This window comes from Hyla sarda, chromosome 2 (assembly GCF_029499605.1).
Source record: "Hyla sarda isolate aHylSar1 chromosome 2, aHylSar1.hap1, whole genome shotgun sequence".
NCBI classification, from domain to species: Eukaryota; Metazoa; Chordata; class Amphibia; order Anura; family Hylidae; genus Hyla; species Hyla sarda.
The window spans coordinates 441737025-441756849 of NC_079190.1; the positions used below are offsets into that span (position 1 = coordinate 441737025).

General features: G+C 48.1%; 1 protein-coding gene across 1 annotated transcript; it reads right to left on the reverse strand.

Moving 5' to 3' along the window:
• Window positions 1-8762: 8762 nt before the first annotated feature.
• LOC130356997 (Ig-like V-type domain-containing protein FAM187A) lies at window positions 8763-10140 on the reverse strand. Its single transcript, XM_056559270.1, has one exon. It carries the CDS (start codon window positions 10041-10043, stop codon window positions 8796-8798), a length of 1248 nt encoding a protein of 415 aa, XP_056415245.1. The 5' UTR covers window positions 10044-10140; the 3' UTR covers window positions 8763-8795.
• Between the last annotated feature and the right edge of the window lie 9685 nt (window positions 10141-19825).

The window sequence follows — 19825 nt, forward strand, 5'->3', positions numbered from 1 at the left end:
CAGTTGATTTAAAAAAAAAAATTTTTTAAAAAGAAAAGGTTTTCCAGGGGAATACACTTTTAAGGCTCCCCCAATGGCAGTCTACAAAGGAGAATTTCTGCACGGAAGTCTGCATAAAAATTCTGCAGAAATTAATTGCCAATGTACTTCAATGGAATTCTGCCATCCCTTTCACACAGCTACATAATTTGGGCTGCAGGAATTCCATTGAAGTGAATGGGCAATTAATTTCTGCAGAATTTACTGCCGAATTCAGTACAGAAATTCTGCAGCGGGAACCCTGCTTAACACTCGGAAGCTTTTACACCAAATACATTTTTTTACACTATTCTCATCTTTAAAAAAAAAAAAAAAAGGGGGGGCATAGTCTAGATGTTTTCCTAATGTATGACATTTTTAAAGCCCAATAGAGTATTTGGGATGTAAATTTTTGGTCAATATTTGCTTTATAATAGTGTAAAGATAATTATCATGCATATTCTGCAGTCATTCAACCTGCAACCTGTCACTTGTTGGGATTTTTTTTTTTCAATCAAGAATTGATGATGATGAAAACCTTTTTGAATTTTTCCATAAAAAGAATTTTGAGGACATCATTGTTTTTGGCAATGTTCCGAATGTTAAATACTCAATAAATAGGGATGTCTCATAAATGTTTAGTATTATTTTCTTAGCATTTATTAGTTTCTGTTCTTTGTTCAAGCCTTTTGTGGTATGTAACTGTATGTTCATACGAACAGTATGGACTTTTTTGGGCTAAAAATGCTGTCGCAAGATGTTAGAAAGCCCTGGAGGGGACAGAATGGGAACGGAGGGGCCCCATGACAGGGGTATTATGCGGGAAGGTAGGGGTTAAATGAGAGGAGTTTAGAGGAGGGAGCTAGGGAAGCGCGGGCTTTTAGTGAGGGAGTAGGGAGGAGTTAAGGAGGGTATATAGGAGAGGGCATTTGTACGGGGGCCACAATCTGCGTGGCTGAAGAAGTGTCCCTACCTGTGCCATGGCAGACATGGAGGCGATTCTGCGGCGCGTGCGGGATGAGGTCCTCCGGTGCGGCTCCCAGTGGCTGGAGGATGCGCTCCCATCCCTCACCGCCTCTCCGGTGCTTTCGGCGGGGGAGTCCGGGCCCCGTTCTAGCGGCCGGCGCTCTCGCCCGCCGGAGCACCTGTCACCTGCAGCTTCCCCTATTCCCAGGCACCGACGGGTGAGTCCTTCTCCGGCCGCTTCCTGCCGTGGGTCCGGAGCGTCGGGCGGGGGGCGGTCCGGTCAGGCACCCCTCGGTCGGCCTGTTGTGAGGAGCGGTGCGGGGCGTGCTGTCGGCGCGCCCCAGGGCTTCGGTGAGGGACCGGCGCGTGGTGCGGCCCGCTCTGGAGGGCGGGCCCGGCGGAGATCCGGAGCTGCTGTTTCCTCTGCCCCTCAGTCGGGGGGGCAGTCTCCTGCAGGCCTGGTTGCTACCCGGGCCGTTATTCATGTTGCGCCCTCTGCTTCCTCTTCCAGGGGGAGCAGGAGGGCTGGTTCTGCGGTGTCCCCTGCTGCTGCTGCCGGCAGGGGGGCGGTGCTTCTGGGAGGAGACGAGATCGAGGCTGCTCTCAGTGAGGTCAGTGAGGATGATCTGCTGCTGCTGGCTGGAGAATCTACAGAGACCCTGGACCCGCTGTCTTGTCCCCTGCTCCCCTCCGGGGTTGTAGCGGGTGTTGGCGTCAGCGGGGTTCGGTCGCCACCACTGTCCGTCCAAGCCGCTGGTGGGGCGAATTCTGCTGCTGCGGAGTCGTCGGACGGGGTCCCCCCGGTCCTTTCCTTGGAAGATGTGTCTGTCACCCGTGATGTCCGGAGTCGCCCTTCTTCTGGAGTTACGGCCGCTGGTTCCGAGCCGGTGAGGTCGGGTGAGTCTACCACTGTCTCCAGTCTGGGGGGTTTTGGGGGGGGGGGGGTGGGCGATTTACAATTGTTTTTTAATGGCTTGCATGCTTTACTGCGGGGGAGTGGTCTGGGGGCGGGGGGTTCCCAGGTGTCTCCGGTACCTGTTTGGGGGGCTGGGGGGGGGGGTGCAGCAGGCTGGGGGGGGTGCTGGGGTGTCGGGTCCGGTTGGGGGGACTGGGTCGGGCTCGTCGGTGGGGGCCCCGGTAGTGGCGGCGTCGGGCTCTGGGGAGGGGTTCGACTTGCGGATGCGGCTAGGGGGTAGATTTATGTTTGTTTTGAGGGCCCATTGGGCGCTCATCTCAAGGCGGAGGTCCGGGAAAAAATTTGGAGTATGTCGACATTTTTTCGCTCCTGCCGCTGGATAAGTTCAACTTGGACAGGGTCCGGCCGGACGAGTCTAAGCGGTTGGAAAAGGTGGAGGAGGAGGAGCGTCGGCGGTATCGGCTGATACCGCGGACGTTCTCCAATTGGCTTCAGGGCAGGCCTTCGCCATTTTGGCTGGCGTGGTGGGTGAGAGGGCGCCGGAGTCCTGCTCCGGTCTCTTCTGCTACATGGATGCGGTGGGGGAGGCGTATCGGATTTATGGGGGCTCGGCGTGGCTTCGGTACGACGAGCAGTTCCGGCAACGCATGGCGGTGCGTCCGGATCTGCGTTGGGAGCATAAGGATATCGGTTTGTGGATGCGGCTGATGGCGGCTCCTCGTAGCGGGACCGGGCCGCAGTCCTTTCGGGACGGTGTCGGGGGTTCGGGTTTGGGGTCAGGGCGGTCAGGGGGGGCCGGGCGTGGGGTTTGTTGGCAGTTCAACGAAGGGAGCTGCAAGTTCGGGGCGGATTGCCGGTTCAAGCACGAATGTTCCGGTTGCGGGGGTGGGGGACACGGTTTGTCACGCTGTTTCCGGCGGGGGAAGGGTAAGCCGGGAGAGGCTGACCAGAAGAGGGGTGGCGCCGATGCGGGTGGAAAGGATGTTGCCTTTCCTCGCGCTTTACCCAAATAGGGAGGCGGCAGAGCTGTTGCGCTTGGGTTTTGCGGAGGGTTTTCGGATCCCCTTTTCCGGGTCGGCGGGTTCGGGGGGGCAGGTGCGGAATTTGGTTTCGGCACGGGCCCGTCCGGAGCTGGTGGAAGAAAAGCTTTTGCACGAGGTGGAGCTGGGGAGGATGGCTGGTCCCTTTGCTGGCTCTCCTATTGAGGGATTGCGGGTGTCGCCTTTGGGCCTAGTGCCCAAAAAAGAGCCTGGCAAGTTTCGCCTCATTCACCATCTCTCCCATCCTGAAGGGGGATCGGTGAATGACGGCATTGACCCGGTTTTGTGTGCGGTGTCGTACACTTCTTTCGACGCTGCGTTGGTGTGGGTGCGGCGTTTTGGGCAGGGGGCTTTATTGGCGAAAACTGACATAGAGGCAGCTTTTCGCCTGCTGCCTGTTCATCCTGACAGTTTTTACTTGTTGGGTTGTTGCTTAGGTGATAGTTTTTTCGTTGACCTTTGTTTGCCCATGGGTTGTTCTATCTCGTGTGCATTTTTTGAAAAGTTTAGTTCGTTTTTAGAGTGGGTGGTGCGGCGGGAGTCCCAGTTGGACTCGGTGTTGCACTACTTGGATGACTTTCTTTTTTTGGGCCCGGCTGGGTCTCGGGTCTGTGCGGTGCTGTTGCAGGAGATGGAGCGGGTCGCAACATGGTTTGGCGTCCCGTTGGCGCCAGACAAGACGGAGGGCCCGTCTACGGCGGTTAAGTTTCTGGGGATCATTATTGATACCGTGGCGATGGAGTGTCGGTTGCCGGATGAGAAGCTGAGTGAGCTGAAAGAGGAGGTCGATAGGGCATGCAGGGTTAAGAAATTGCAATTGCGGGAGGTCCAGTCACTACTGGGTCGTCTCAATTTCGCCTGCAGGATCATGCCTATGGGGAGGGTTTTTTGCCGGCGGCTTGCGGCGGCTACTGCGGGGGTTTCGCGGCCTACCCACTATGTCAGGTTGTCGGCAGACTTGAGGGCGGACTTGCGGGTTTGGCAGGATTTTTTGGGCAGGTACAACGGTCGGTCAGTGGTGATGGGTTGCCCGGTTTCTAATTGGGATTTGGAGTTGTTTACCGACGCGGCGGGCGGTTGCGGTTTTGGGGCCTATTTGCAGGGTCAATGGTGTGTGGGTCAGTGGCCGGAGGTCTGGCGGGTGGCGGGTTTGACGCGGAACTTGGCTTTGCTTGAATTGTTTCCGATTGTGGTGGCGCTGGAGGTGTGGGGGGACTTGTTTCGCAATAGGAGGGTGGTACAGGCTATCAATAATCAGACGGCGAATTCTCCGCCGGTTGTTACGCTGCTGCGTCACCTGGTGCTGCGGGGTTTGGAGCTTAATTCGCATGTTGTCGCTTTGCATGTGCCGGGGGTGGTTAACTCAGTCGCTGATGCTCTCTCTCGTTTGCAGTGGGATCGATTTCGGGAGTTGGCGCCGGAGGCCGAGGAGCAGGGGATCCCTTGTCCGGAGTGGCTGTGGAGGCTGGTTTAGCTGTGGCGATGGGCCTTGTGGGACGGTCTGTGACCAGGTCAACGTGGGAGTCTTATAGTCGGTGGTGGGCAGATTGGGAGTTATTGCTTTGGCAGCTTTCCATTACGGGCGCCCCTTCGGAATGGGAGGCGGCTCTTTTATTTTATGTAGGCAGGGCTTTTTGTGAGCGGGTGTCCCCGTCGGGTCTGGGTCGCCGGATGGCGGCTCTGGCCTTTTGGTTCAAGGTCCGGGGAGTGCCGGATGGGACGAAGTCTTTTTTGGTGCGGCAGGCGGTGCGGGGGTTTCGTAAGGGGGCTAGTTCTAGGGATTTGCGCAAACCGGTGACATTTTCGTTGTTGTTGCGCTTGGGTTCTTTATTGGCTGGGGTGTGTTTTTCGGTATATGAGCTATGTTTGTTCCGTTTGGCTTTTGCGTTGGCGTTTTTTGGGGCTTTTCGTATATCGGAGTTGGTGTCTCCTAGTCGTTGTCGGGCCGGGGGGCTTCTTTTTTCGGATGTGGTTTTGGTGGAGGGGGTTTTGCAGTGCCGCGTTCGGCGGTCAAAGACGGATCAGCTGGGTCGGGGGGCGGTGGTGCGTTTGGCGCGCCTGGGGAGTTCGGAGATGTGCCCGGTGGCTTGTTACTCCGCGTTTTTGGCTTTGCGGGTGGGGATTGTGGGTCCGTTGCTGGTCCATGCTGACGGGGGTTTTCTGTCTCGTTTTCAGTTTGTGGGGGTTTTCCGTAAGTGTTTGCGCGCGGCGGGATTCGTGGCAGAGGACTACAGTTCTCATTCCTTCCGGATAGGTGCGGCGACCGAGGCGTCTCGGTGGGGCCTGGGACCGGAAATGGTCAAGCAGATTGGGAGGTGGGAATCTGAGAGGTATAGGCTGTACGTTCGTCCTCATTTGTTGTGATGTGCGTGTGTTTGCGCCTGTGGGTTGTACTGTATTCTTTTCTTTTGTCGTTTCAGGTGGAGCGACTGGGCTTGTCTGGATTGTCGGCCATTCGTATGTGACGCGAGGGGCAGTAAGGGCAGGGGTTCGGCCGGCGGGCAGACAGTTGGGATTGGACGGTTCGGTGGCCCAGGTTCGCTGGTTGGGAAAAGGGGGCATGAGGTGGTCAGAACTGTTGTCCAGGGTCCAGTTCTTTGTTCAGCTGGACCGGTCCCCAGATATCTTAGTGGTCCATTTAGGTGGGAATGATTTGGGTGTGCGCAGGTCTCGTGATTTGATCAGGGACATTAAACTGGACCTGTTGCGTTTGTGGTCCTCTTTCCAGATTTGGTCCTGGTGTGGTCCGAGATGGTTGCCAGGCAGAAATGGAGGCAGGCTCGGTCGGTGGTAGCGATCAACAAGGCGAGGATTAAGGTGAATAAGGCGGTGAGTAAGTTCGTGGCCAGGAATGGTGGTTTGGTGGCGCGACACCGGGATTTGGAGGAAGGGGGTGCGGATTTTGTGGCCTCGGATGGTATTCATCTTAATGGGATGGGTATGGATTTGTGGCTTCTTGAGTTGAAGGAGACGGTGGAGAGGGCATTGAGGCTGTGGAGGAACGGGGACAAGTAAGGGGTCACTTGTCCCCGTTGTGGCGGGGTCAGGAGAGGAATCTGGGGAGGCACCAGTGGATGGGCATGGTATGTTGGATGGTGTGGAGGTGGGCTGGGAGCGGTTCCCAGCCAGAAGGTGGAATTCAGGTTGGTGGGCTTCACAAAATGGTGCTCCTGTGCAGGTGAGCTACGGCTAGGAGCAAGTGAAGATCCCATCACCTGTGGTCTGGTAACGGTGCCCCTCAGGTTCTTCTCCTGCGCTAATAGACATCCTAATGTTAGGACAGGTTATATTGTTATGTATGACGTTCATACATCGGTTTACAATGTTGTAATTGATTATTTATGTTATTTAATAAATGGGCTGCTGTGGCCTTTGCTTAACCAACACATGTCTTATGTCATTTATGGGAGGGAATAAGCTAAAATTAAGTTAAAGGTGTTAAATGATAGATGATCTGGTGGGGGTCATAGCAGCTATAATATCCCCTAGTCAACCTGGGAGTCAATAGGGAGACATGAAATGCCACACATTGTCCCTCATTTACTATTACAAACCCGACATGTGTTGACGGGTTGTGAGCCAGACTCTGGCGCATTGCGCCAGAAATTCTGTCTGCACCAGAATTTGTGCCAGGATTGAAAAAACCCTACTAGCTCTCCATTTTACTAAGAAAACCCCTTTAAAAATGGGCATGGCCATGGGGGAAATGGGGCGTGGTCACCAAAAGGGGCGTGATCCCAACATTTTCACAAAAACACAACATACTTACTGAGGTTTCCACAGAAAATGTGGTGGATTTGAGCTGAGGAAAACCCAACAGATCAGAGCATGTGTAAAAAAAGGAAAATGTAGGGAAAAGTGAAAAATGTAGGGAAAAAAATTTGTAGGGAATTAAAACCCACAAAAAAACCTCCACTCCACTCTTAGTAAATCAGGCCATTGTGTTTTCTGCTTTCTCTTTTGGCACGTTTTTACCCTTTTGTGGCATTTTTAGGCTAAAAGGCATTTTCCCAAAATCACATGCTGAAGGTATGGCATTTCGTAAATGGCAGACAAAACTTCTTCCCCCTTATTCTTTTATAGTGTTGAGCGGTATTGGCCATATTCGGATTCGCGATATTTCACTAATATATAGACGAATATTCGTCCTATATTCGAGAATTTCGCGTATTTGTTATATTTGCATATTCGTGTATTTGCGGAAGAAAACAGTGAGGGGGTGGGCAACTCTACTATTGGTTGCTAGGGATGTTGTTGATAACCGCTGACAAGTGTATTTGCATCATTCTAATTGGCCCACAAGTGAAAAGAAGGAATATGCGAATATTCACATATGCGAATAAGCGGAAAAAAGTTAATATTCGTAATTTTTTATATATAGTGAATATATTCGCAATATTCACAAATTCGTGAATTTGCCATATTCGCTATAAAAATTTGAAATGCGAATATTCGTGCCCAACACTAGTAACCAGCAGACACCACTGAGCAAATCACCAGTTTAGGCCTCAAATGGACATGGTGTGCTCTCACTCCTGAGCCCTGTTGTGCGCCCGCAGAGCACTTTAACACCTACATATGGGGTATTTCCATTGCATTACAAATTTTGAGGGGCTTTTTTAACTTTGCCTCTTGTGAAAATGAAACGTATGGGGCAACACCAGCATGTTAGTGTAAAAAAACATTTTTTTTTTTTACACTAACATGCTGGTGTAGACCTCAACTTTACCTTTTCATAAGGGGTAAAAGGAGAAATGGCCCCCAAAATTGCCCCCCAATGGCTGTCCGGCAATAATGGGAGTTGTTGTTTTGCAACAGCTGGAGGCTCCATTTTGGAAACAGGTCTAACTGGGTTCACAGCAAGTTTCCAGCTGGGAATTAGAGCTGTGGCGGAAAATTTGCCGCAGCTCAAACTTGCAGTGGAAAACTCACTGAAAACCCCCGCCCGTGTCACATTGGGGGGGCCTCCAGCTGTTGCAATACTATAACTCTCAGCATGCTGTGACAGACCGTGGATGCTCGGAGTTGTAGTTAAGCAACAGCTGGAGGCACACTGGTTGGGAAACAATATGTAAGGTAACAGATTACCGCAGTGTTTCTGCACCAGTGTACCTCCAGCTGTTGCAAAACTACAATGCCCAGCATACATGGTCTATCAGTGCATGCTGGGAGTTGTAGTTTTGCAACAGCTGGAGGCACACTGGTTGCAAAACACTGAGTTAGGTAACAAATCCTAACCCAATGTTTCGCAACCTATGTGCCTCCAGCTGTTGCAAAACTAAAACTCTCAGCGTGCCCTTTGGCTGTGCATGCTGGGAGTTGTTGCTAAGCAACAGCAGAAGGCAAGGCCTCACCTCCTACTGCTGCTGTCATTTCCTTGCCGTTGATCGTCGTCGCCGGTTCTGAGGCCCGCAATACCGCCACTGACACCAGGGATTGGGGGTGCCCCATTGCTGGTATCACCTCCCAGCACCCGCTCTCGCCCTCTGGAAGAGGAGCGGAGTGGGTGCCGTCATTGTCACCCCCAACAGGAACCCTGATTCATGTGCAGGTAACGGCAGGCAGCCCTGATTCGATGGAAGGCATCCTGTTCCGTTCACCGCCAGATTACCGGTGGTGAAGAGAAACACAGAGGGCATACAGGTACGCCCTTGGTCCTGGTGGGGTTAAACAGACCATGAACTTTGTTACTTATATTAAAAATAAAATAAAACACGGAAGCATTTTATTCGTTTTATTAATATTAACATGCAAAGCAACACTAGATATATAGAAGACATCTTCTTCCTTTCTGTATGGATCTCATACTCCGTCATCATGTATTGAACTGCAATGTTCGGCACACAGGAGGAGGCTCAGGTACAACAGCAAAAGAACTTTGCACAATGAACGACGATGAAGATAATGATGAGTACTGGAATACTTATCAAAATGTTCTTCATGACAAATATAGCATCTGGATCGCTGAACTTACGTTTTTTCAGAGGATCTCTTTGCACAGACAACTTAAAGCCGGCCGTCAGTTTCCCCTGCAGCCAGCAATAGTAGGTTCCTGCGTCACTGTACTGGATGGAGCGAAAGTTCAGATGGCCTCCATGATCAATGAAGACTCTCATAGACTTTTTAGCACCAATTAGATTCTCTGTGAGATAAAGTCGCTCATTATCTTTGTCCCAGGCCACCGCATGTTCCGGCCTTACTCCTGGACAAGAAATACTCATTCTGCTGCCCATTGTTTGAGTATGAATCTCCATTGGTACCTTAGAGATCCATGGGATGTAATCTTTAAGCTTTCCTATAGTGTGCATCAGAGTGCTCAACATGCCCATAACTCCCTTCTTCCGCACATGACATTTAGTCATGCAGCTCCGGATCAGGATCTCTGGTCTTCGCTTGGAGAGCAATTTCTTGAATTTGAGTGGAACAGCTTCTGAGCCACATGAAGACACATCATTCTTGTTTGCATGAAATCTGGGGTTGAGGTAGGAACTATTGACATAGCACAGGCCAATGCTCCTTTGTTCCCCTCTGACATCACATCGGTCACACACTGTCCAATCCGAAAAAGTGGTGAAGGCTACAAAGTATTTGTTTTTCAGATGTGGCTGTGGCTTGCCATCTTTCTCTACAAAAGATACAAGGGCATCCTTGGAGTCCTGAATATCAACATTGTATCCATAAAAGAAGTGTCCATCCTGTGTGCCGCATAGATAATTTCCGGAATTTTCTATTTGTGCCTTATGTACAATAAGGTTGAACATCCGGATAGTGAACTTTAAAGAGGTATCATAAGCGTCCCGAACATTTTCTACATCGAGTTGCACCGTACCTTTGAAGTCTGTGAGGACCATGGGCTTGTCTCCGCTCTTCTTCTGGTAGTACCATACCACGTACTTTGTTTCCTCAGGCTTGCATTGGCAAGGAAGTTCAATTGTCACGTCAGACAGATAAGCAGCCGTTTCAAACAGGAGGTATGCCGGGCATTTTGTAGAGCTGAGTATGTCGTCATCTTTCGCAATAGTGGTTGAGCTGCTTGCAGGAATGAAATAAAGCAAGAAAATGGCAGCTACAAAAGCGAGAAGAGGACAATATCGAAGCATCATCTTCAGGTAGAAGAGTAGCAGTCTAATCGTATGCAAGATAAAGCATCAAGTGGGATCATTTGTTGACTGCTATCGGTATAACCTGAGAGACACCACCGTGTCATGATGATGTCACTTCCTTAAGATTCTAAGTTCTATTGCATGTCTCCTAAGGAGTTGATCTGCTTTAGTCAATACCTTTTTGTTAGAAAAGTTGTCCAGGGTTAAAAAAATCGTGGCTGCTTTCTGCCAAAAAAAAGCATCACAGTATTGGGGAGATTCATCAAAACCTGTGCAGAGGAAAAGTTGCCCAGTTGCCCATAGCAACCAATCAGATCGCTTCTTTCATTTTTAACAAGGCCTCTGCAGAAAATCTGGCCATCTTTTCCTTTGCACAGGTTTTGATAAATCTCCCCCTATATGTGTCTGGTTCAGCACAATCCACCATAAGGCGGCCTTCACACACGACAGTTTCTATTTTGTTTTTTTATACTGCACTGCAGCTATTGAGCCAAGGCCAGCAGTGGATCCAGTGGGAAGGAGAAGTACAAGTCCTTTCTTTTTATTTCTCATTCCTTTAGAATACACTTTGGGGCTTAAACACTGCAGGGGCAGTTTAAAAAGAAAAGAATAGAAACTACTGTGCGTCATGGCAGGCTTATGGAGCAAAATTGCAATACCAGACACAGCCCATCGTCAGGTGTGGTGCTGTGTCTGGAATAGTAAGAGTTTTAGTCTGGGAGCAGCCAGAAAACCACAGGATGGGAAACACTAATCTACAAAGTGCAACTGCTATTCCAAGCTGTCAGTGAATGAAGGTAGTTGTAGTTTTCCAACACCTGGAGAGTCAAAGGTTGGGGGACACTGATCTAAGCAAACTTCTGCAAGCCAAATATAGTGACCCCCCGACCTACGATGGCCCCGACATACGATCATTTCAACATACGATGGCCTCTCAGAGGCAGCATCAAGATACGATGCTTTTGTATGTCGGGGCCATCGCATAAATGGCTATCCGGCAGCGCAGACTGCTTCAGCTGCCACCGGATAGCCGTTTACGGTGCCCTGTGTGGTCCGCTGACGATCACTTACCTGTCCTCGGGGCTCCGGGTTGTCCTCTTCGGGATCCCCTGCATCGTCGGCGCTCTTCATCGTCGTCATCACGTCACTGCGCATGCCGTCCCGTCATCCAATAGGAGCTGGGTGCGTAACGACGTGATGGCGGCAGCGGAGAGCGCGGATGTCGGGGAAGCAGAGGCCTTGCCGGAGCATCGGGGACACCCTGGGGACGCGGCGACAGCGATGGAAGGCGACATCCAGGGCAGCGGTGACGAGCGGTGATGGTCTGGAGCGGCGGGGACAGGTGAGTACAACCTCCAATACCAGTGGTCTTCAACCTGCGGACCTCCAGATGTTGCAAAACTACAACTCCCAGCATGCCCGGACAGCCTTTGGCTGTCCGGGCATGCTGGGTGTTGTAGTTTTGCAACATCTGGAGGTCCGCAGGTTGTAGACCACTGTCCTATACTTTACATTGCACGGATCCCTCAACATGCGATGGTTGCAACAAACGATGGTCCATTTGGAACGGATTACCATCGTATGTTGAGGGACCACTGTATATCAATTGCATAAAGCTTTTTTGTGTCTTAATAGTCTGATAAAATATATAAAATATATCAGTGTTGGTAAAATGTATCAGCCCGGCATCCAGTCTGTCCTAATCACCAATGGCTGACTACTACATTGTAGCAAAACCACAGCAACGAGAAGAATTCCTTCTGCATGGAGAATTGTACACAAAAAACATTTGGGTAAATAGTCAAATGTGGTGACAGGGATGTGCTGGTGATAATGTAGGGTACATTGGTGTTAACCCTTAGTTGGCATGACGCCAGGGTGAGGTTTCCTCAATGTAATAGTCCTACCGCCAACCGTCCCACAAACGGCAGGGAGAAATAACGGAATGTCCACAGAAGGTTTTATGAAGTAAACTTGAAGTAACTTTACTGTATATTTTATGCAACGGCATGGAACATAACAGTCTTTGAGAGAGAAAACCGTGGTACAGGTTCCTCACAGGTTTGCTGGGACTCCGGGATCAATGAGCTTTGATGCTAGCCACTGTGCTACTATTTTTAGGAGATTTAAGTTTCTAGTAGTCACACAAAATTCAGTAAACTGAGCTTGGATAACTCACGTTTTTTGTGGCTGCTAGGTATTAGGCTTCAGGCCTAGCTTGAATTGATGCTGATGAGATGATTAGATGATGAGATGGGCCTGCTTTCATGTACAGGTCTCAAGAGAGTAGGCCTAAGAGAGAGAATTTAGTGGCTGCAGCCCCTTATATATCAAGGGGGTGGGACAAAGCTCATTGGTCAGCAGAACCTGTCAGTCCTGACCCAGTGAACTCTGGGTATCACATGACCCAAAGGTCCTTAAACCATAATACAATTTATTTACAGGCACGTGACCTCTAAGGTCCTATACAGAGGTATTCCTATAAAACCTATTAAACATATATATTTTTTGATTAAATACCATTTATATGAGGTGACTAGGGGTTAGTCCTAAAGGAGAGCCCTATTGTCATGGAGGGACTATGGCTGAGGGGACTTTAGACTAAGGGACAGGACCAAGTCCTGTTCCAGGACGCCACACAAAGACTTGTCATTAGGGCTCTTTATTTTGTTAACTTTGCCTCATTTTCAGAAGGGTGTTTGGCCTTTTGAAAATTTGGGGCAAATAACAAAAATAACACGATCATGGCCTCTAAGTGCAATAGCAGCACAATGACTGGCAGCACCAGCAGAACCAGGACCAAGGAAAAGAATTCTGGGTGTCAGAAGTGAAGTTCTTTGAAGCCTGGAAGCCTGTGCTAGCATTTCTCCTGCGGTGTATATAGTAGTATATAGCAGTGTATACGGATACTGGAAGCCTGTGCTAGCATTTCTCCTGTGGTGTTGCTATCAGTGTGTGAAGAGTGGGAGAAGAGGGTTGCATTGACAATCCAACACAATGGGCAGCACATTGAACACATTTTATAAGTGGTCAGAAACTTGTAATTAACTCATGAAAGAATAAAGTTACGTTAAAACCAAGCACATTATTGTTTTTCTTGTCAAATTCCCAATAAATTTGATGTGTCACATGACCCTCTTCCTATTGAAAAAACAAAGGTTGGATTCAAAATGGCCGACTTCAAAATGGCCACCATGGTCACCACCAATCTTGGAAAGTTTCCCTCCTCACATATACTAATGTGCCACAAACAGGAAGTTAATATCACCAACCATTCCCATTTTATTAAGGTGTATCCATATAAATGGCCCACCCTGTATTTCTGTTTCCTTCTAGACCAGTATCCTGATCACACGATGGAGTGTGCCCACTGGCTGGAAGTCTATTTGGAGGTAATATTGTTTTCCCTTCATGTTCGGAGTGGGGAGTCTAGTTTGTTCTTTCTATGTTTCCAGTGTGAACAGTGTTCTATGTTTCCTGATCTGTTTAGTGTTTTACATTCAGTTCATCTGTTCATCCGCTGGTTTCTGCTATATACTTGTTCTATATCTAGTCTTGTTCATTTATTCATTTGCCGTTTATCCTGATTCCGATTTCTGAACTGTATGTTAGTACGCTATATCATGCCCTGTTTGTTTATATCGTGTCTGATTTATCTGCTTGTTGGGTTGTGTTCCCGACTATGTACAGTCGGCTGCCTATTTTACCTATAGGCAGAGTAGACCCTGGATCAACAGGTGCAATGATCAAACAGCACACCTTCATCCATCCGTATCCTGAAAATATAGCTAGTGCAGAGATAACAAAAATCTGGTATTAGATTATTTATTATATTATCATAAGAGTCACTAGTTTTTGAATATGTCCCTCAGTGTTTATTTATTCCCCCCACAGTCCCAATATTTTTCATTCTACTATTTGCAGGTATTTGTTGGCAAAAAAAAAACAGTGTCCTATTTATCTGCATGGCTAACCAAATTGTATAAATCCATAATTCTGTGTTGGTTTGGTTTTCTGCTATGATCTGACAATCATTATCTTATCGCTAGTATAACATTTCCCCCCACAAGGAAAGTTATTATCTTGCTGAATACAAAACGCTAGAGCGGAGTTAGGCAAAAGAGATAAGCCGCCATCTCCATTAGTAGGCATGAAAAGCAAGATCAGGATGGAGTATTTAAAGACGATGTGTCCACAAGGCATACCGCATTGACCGCATTGACCGCATTGACCGCATCCCCGCCACCATGTCAACCCAGCCTCAGGAAATGGATCTGTTCTGCCTCTGATAATAATCCTAATTTATTTTATTGTTTTTATTTAATTATTTTTTACAGAACCTGAGAGCATGGAATTAACCCCTGCCCTTTGTGTATCACCCCCAGTTGTGTTCCTTTTGCTGAATCTGTAAGGCTAGTTTTATTTTCCACACAGGCTCAAAAACTGCAGTGGCAGATGTCCAAAAACTAAAAAAAACACCAGAAAAAAATAGCGTGGAAACCTGGCGTAACAGAGATTTAAATATCCCATGCACTGTCTGTATGACTGCACATTAGGAAGCTTGTAGCTATGTTCAACACACAGTGACCCCCCCGACCTACGATGGCCCCGACATACGAGCAATTCAAGATACGATGGCCATCGCATGTTGAAGGCAGCATCAACATACAATACTTTTGTTTGTCGGGGCCATCGCATAAACGGCTATCCGGCAGCGCAGACTGCTTCAGCTACCACCGCATAGCTGCTTACGATGCCCCGTGTGGTCCGCTGACAATCACTTACCTGTCCTCGGGGCTCTGGCGCGTCCTCTTCGGGATCCCCTGCATCATTGGCGCTCTCCTCCAACGTCATCACGTTGCTGCGCACGCCTTCCCGTCATCCAATAGAAGCGGCGTGCGTAGCGACGTGATGGCGGCGACAGAGAGCGAGGATGCCGGGGAATCAGAGGCCTTGCCGGAGCGTCGGGGACACCCCGGGGACGCAGTGACAGCGATGGACGGCGACATCCAGGGCAGTGGTGACGAGCGGTGATGGTCCGGAGTGGCGGGGGCAGGTGAGTACAACCTCCAATACCAGTGGTCTTCAACCTGCGGACCTCCAGATGTTGCAAAACTACAACTCCCAGCATGCCCGGACAGCCGTTGGCTGTCCGGGCATGCTGGGTGTTGTAGTTTTGCAACATCTGGAGGTCGGCAGGTTGTAGACCACTGTCCTATACTTTACATTGCACGGATCCCTCAACATACGATGGTTTCAACAAACGATGGTCCATTTGGAACGGATTACCATCGTATGTTGAGGGACCACTGTATTTTTACTTGTGTTTGCTACATAAAATAAAAAGTCATGTTCTTTCACTTGCATTTCCTGTGTCTCTTTGTATAAGACGTCTTTAACAGAAAACATTTTTATCACTCGGAAACAAAATACAATGAATACCATGAAAAATTATCCTCAACATAAATAATTGGGGTTATACAGTGTTTCCCAACCAGCGAAATTTCCGCACCAATTGCGCTTCTGCTTCCTTGGGTGGTTTCTGGCTTGTGCGGATCCCATAGAAGTCCATTGGGCTTTCATTTGAGGCGCAATTCTGCAAATTCCACCTGTGTGAATAGACCCTAAGGCTGTGTGCACACTGCTGCTGTGCTTTGACCCATTCAGGGTCCGTTCAGCTCTTATATTTTGCGCTGAAGGGACCCTGAACCGGTCCAAGCACAACGGACACCGCCAGTTCAGGACAGAGAAAAAAATAGGATATGGAGGATTTTTTTTCTTTCCGCTCAACTCCGGTAATGTGAACAGACTTTTCTAGTGCACCTCTGAACGGAGCGCAACGCTAAAGTGAACTCAGCCGTAGAAGAAGCAAATTAACAATATTAGGAAATAGAAAACATAGAAATGAACATATTAGTTCTATTGTGTCAACAGAACCTGACCTGCAGCTGCTCTACCTGCCTCACTCCACTGCCTCAGCGTTTGGAACATTTTGTTGCGAACGCTGGGTGCGGGCTGTGGGGGGGTTGTGACATCACGGCCAAGCCCCTTATGATGTCACACCACACCCCTTCAATGTAAGTGGAGTACCCCTTAAGGATCTATTCACACGTACAGTATTCTGTGCAGATTTGATGCGCAGGATTTGAAGCTGTGTTCAGTCATTGAGTTTACATTGAAATCTCCAGCAGAAAATCCTGCGCATCAAATCTGCGAATGAAATCTGCACAGAATACTGTACGTGTGAATAGACCCTTAAAGGGTAACTCCCACCATCCCTTTTTTTCCCCTCTCTGTCCCTGCCTATTTCCCATCTATCCCTAACCTCCTCCCTGCCTAATTTTTTTTTTACTATATAAAAAATGCAGTTTTGTCTGCCTGGTAGCGTGCTCACTACCAGGCAGACTTCCCCAGCAGGCACCACGTCACTGATGCCTGCTGGGGCTGACTTCTGCCCTTAGTTCATCTACACAGGGTGCCTCCAGCTGTTTCACCACTACAACTCCCAGCTTGCCCTGTCATCTATTGGCTGTCAGGGCATGCTGGGAGTTGTAGTGGGGAAAAACTGGAGGCACCCTGTGTTAAAAACAATACATAGCCGCGGCGCAACCCGAATCCCGCTACCCCTCCCCTGAACCCCGCTACCCCTCCCCTGAACCCCGCTACCCGAACACCCGCTACCCGAACACCCCCCCACCCCCCAGACATACCAGGACAGTGCAGCGACGGGCAGGACAGCAGCGACGGGATGCCAGGAGGCGGGGCTGGCGTGCAAGGCCAGGGAGCAGGGGAGCCAATGCGCGCTTCTTCTGTTCTCAGCGCTCGCTCCCGCCTGTTTGATTGACAGGCGGGAGCGAGCACCGCAGTGAGTGAATTCCGACTCATTGCCAGGCTGCAATGAGTCGAAATTCACTAGTGACGTCACTGCCGAATGCATTCGGCCACTAGGAGGGCGACACCTAGTGGCCGAATTTAAAATTGATTTTAAACTGTTTTAAAATCACTTTTTTTTTTTAAATTAAAGTATATTAGAGATATGTTGTAGCACTTAAGTACTACAACATATCAATATTTTTATTTCATGACAGTGCCCATTTAAGCTGTTTTTACATCTGCACTAGAGGTTACCATAGAAGTCTCTGCAAAAAAATAAAAAAACGAATTCTGTATTCAATGCAAGCAGCGCTATTTTGTCCGTTAAAATAACACTCTGATGGAAATTTGATGGACACATTGGACGCTGATGGTGTACGTCATGTGACGGATCTGGTGTGAAGAAAGCCTTACACAATAGTAACACTTGATATTCTAATACAGTGATCCCTCAACTTACAATGGCCTCAACATAGAATAGTTTCAACATACAATGGTCTTTTCTGGACCATTGTAAGTTGAAACCAGACTCAACATACAATGCTATAGACAATCCAGATCTGTGAAATGTGTCAATGGCCGGATGATCTGACCAATAAAATGGGCATTCACTGGTAAAACCCCTGTATTACTGAAGCGTATGCACTGACTGGTTTCTGGTAGCGCCCCCTACAGTACAGGGTGGTATTACATGTTCTGTACACTTTACCTGCACCAGGGTTACCTGCTCCTTTGGACACCAGGTGAGGGCGACTTCATGTTACTTTTTTAGGACATTGCATGTACTGTACAGGACCCTCAAGAAGCTCCGGTCCTCTACATAGACCAGTGTTTCCCAAGCAGGGTGCCCCCAGCTGTTGCAAAACTACAACTCCCAGCATTCCCGGACAGCCTTTGGCTGTCCGGGCATGCTGGGAGTTGTAGTTTTTCAACAGCTGGAGGCTCCCTGCTTGGAAAACACAGACATAGACAGTGATTTACAGCTCCCAGCAGATCTTTCTTACGTTTATATGTAAGGACTTGCTTTATCTATATTAGTTATCTACTAATTTTTTCTTTAATTCTAACTTTTTTTTCCTATTTTTGGATGACATTTTGGGGCTTTAGAACAAATTACCAGGTTTCCATAGAGTTCTGGTCTCAACATGCAATGGTTTCAACTTACAAAGCTCATCCCAGAACCAAGTAATATTGTAACTTGAGGGACCACTGTACTTTGTAACATATATGTACATAAGTACTGTATAGAACAAATATAAAACATAACATAAAATACTAAATATCTTCAGAGGAAAACACAGCCAGGACAGCAACAGAAACAGTAGGTAAAACATCCGGAAGGCTTTGTGGCAGAGTAAGAAGTGATAAGCTGTACAAGTGCACCCCCTGGAGGCAGATTAGGGGTACAGCTTACAATATCTGCACACAGTTCATGCATGGCAAAGTATACGCTAAATCTATAGTTTTTGTTATTTCTATAGTATTACTATTTAGACATGGTATAGTGATGATATTTAGTCACCATGGGGGAGATTTATCAAAACCAGTGCAGAGAAAAAGCTGACCAGTTGCCCATAGCAACCAATCACATTTCTTCTTTCATTTTTAACAAGGCCTCTGCAAAATGAAAGAAGCGATCTGATTGGTTGCTATGGGCAACTCAGCAACTTTTCCTCTGCACAGGTTTTGATAAATCTCCCCCCATATGGTGGTATTATTTCAGCACTGTATGGATGTTTTACAATGCATAAAATAGTTTGGTGCCATACTGTGCATATTGGTACGCCCTGTATGGCTGTTATTTAAGTGTAATGGTGGCCATAGAAATCAGATAAATGTTGGACAACTATAGTGTATATGGGACGTAATTTGCCAATAACAGGAGAGAGCAGTCCGGGATATTGGATATCAAAGTGTCTGATTCTTTTGTTCGCAAATCAGCCGTCCTCTCCTGGTGTCCAAAGAACCCACAGGGGTCTTACCAATAAAATGCCCACTCTGTGGTGACGAAATCTGCAGGGTGGTACTGTATTTTGAAATTCACTGCTGTTTCTCTGTTCCGATGTCTTTGCCCAGTGATAAGCAGGTTGCTTGGCTGCAGATGACTGATCTTAGTAAAATTGTCTTCACTACCATATATACTCGAGTATAAGCCGACCCGAATATAAGCCGAGGCCCCTAATTTCACCCCAAAAATCAAGGAAAAGTTATTGACTTGACTATAAGCCTAGGGTGCGAAATACATCATCCCCCCATGACATCATCCCCCCCCTGTCATCAGGGGGGGGGTGTCTGGATGATGACGAAGGCCGCAGTGGTCTTCAACCTGCGGACCTCCAGATGTTTCAAAACTACAACTCCCAGCATGCCCGGACAGCCGGGGGGAGTTGTAGTTTTGCAACATCTGGAGGTCCGCAGGTTGAAGACAACTGAACAGGCGGAGAGTTCACTTGAGTATAAGCCGAGGGGGGTGTTTTCAGCATGAAAAATTGTGCTGAAAAACTTGGCTTATACTCGAGTATATACGGTAACTAAATTGGAGACTCAGTAGCAAGACACAAGATGCAAAGGGAACTGAAAATTAAAATCTTTAGTCACAATTCACAATTCAATTTAGGCTGGGTTCACACCACGTTTTTGCAATACAGTTCCCGTATCAGGTTTTTGATAAAAAAAATATATATATAAAAATAAAGAGGATTCCTCAAAACCGGACTAAACTTTATCAAAACGTGTGTACAAATTTTAATCCGTATACGGTGTGAAAAATGATGTCCGGTTGCATCCGTTTTTTAAGAAAAAAAAACTATACGTTTTTAACTTTACACTCAATTATGAATAAAGTTTCACTTGTTTGATTGAAATTCCAAGAAATAAACTGTGCTAAGTCAAAAACTGTATGGTGAAAA

What these genes read in the sequence shown, in the direction of transcription:
- LOC130356997 (XM_056559270.1), bottom strand. Translation starts at nt 10,043, where the DNA reads ATGATGCTTCGATATTGTCCTCTTCTCGCTTTTGTAGCTGCCATTTTC.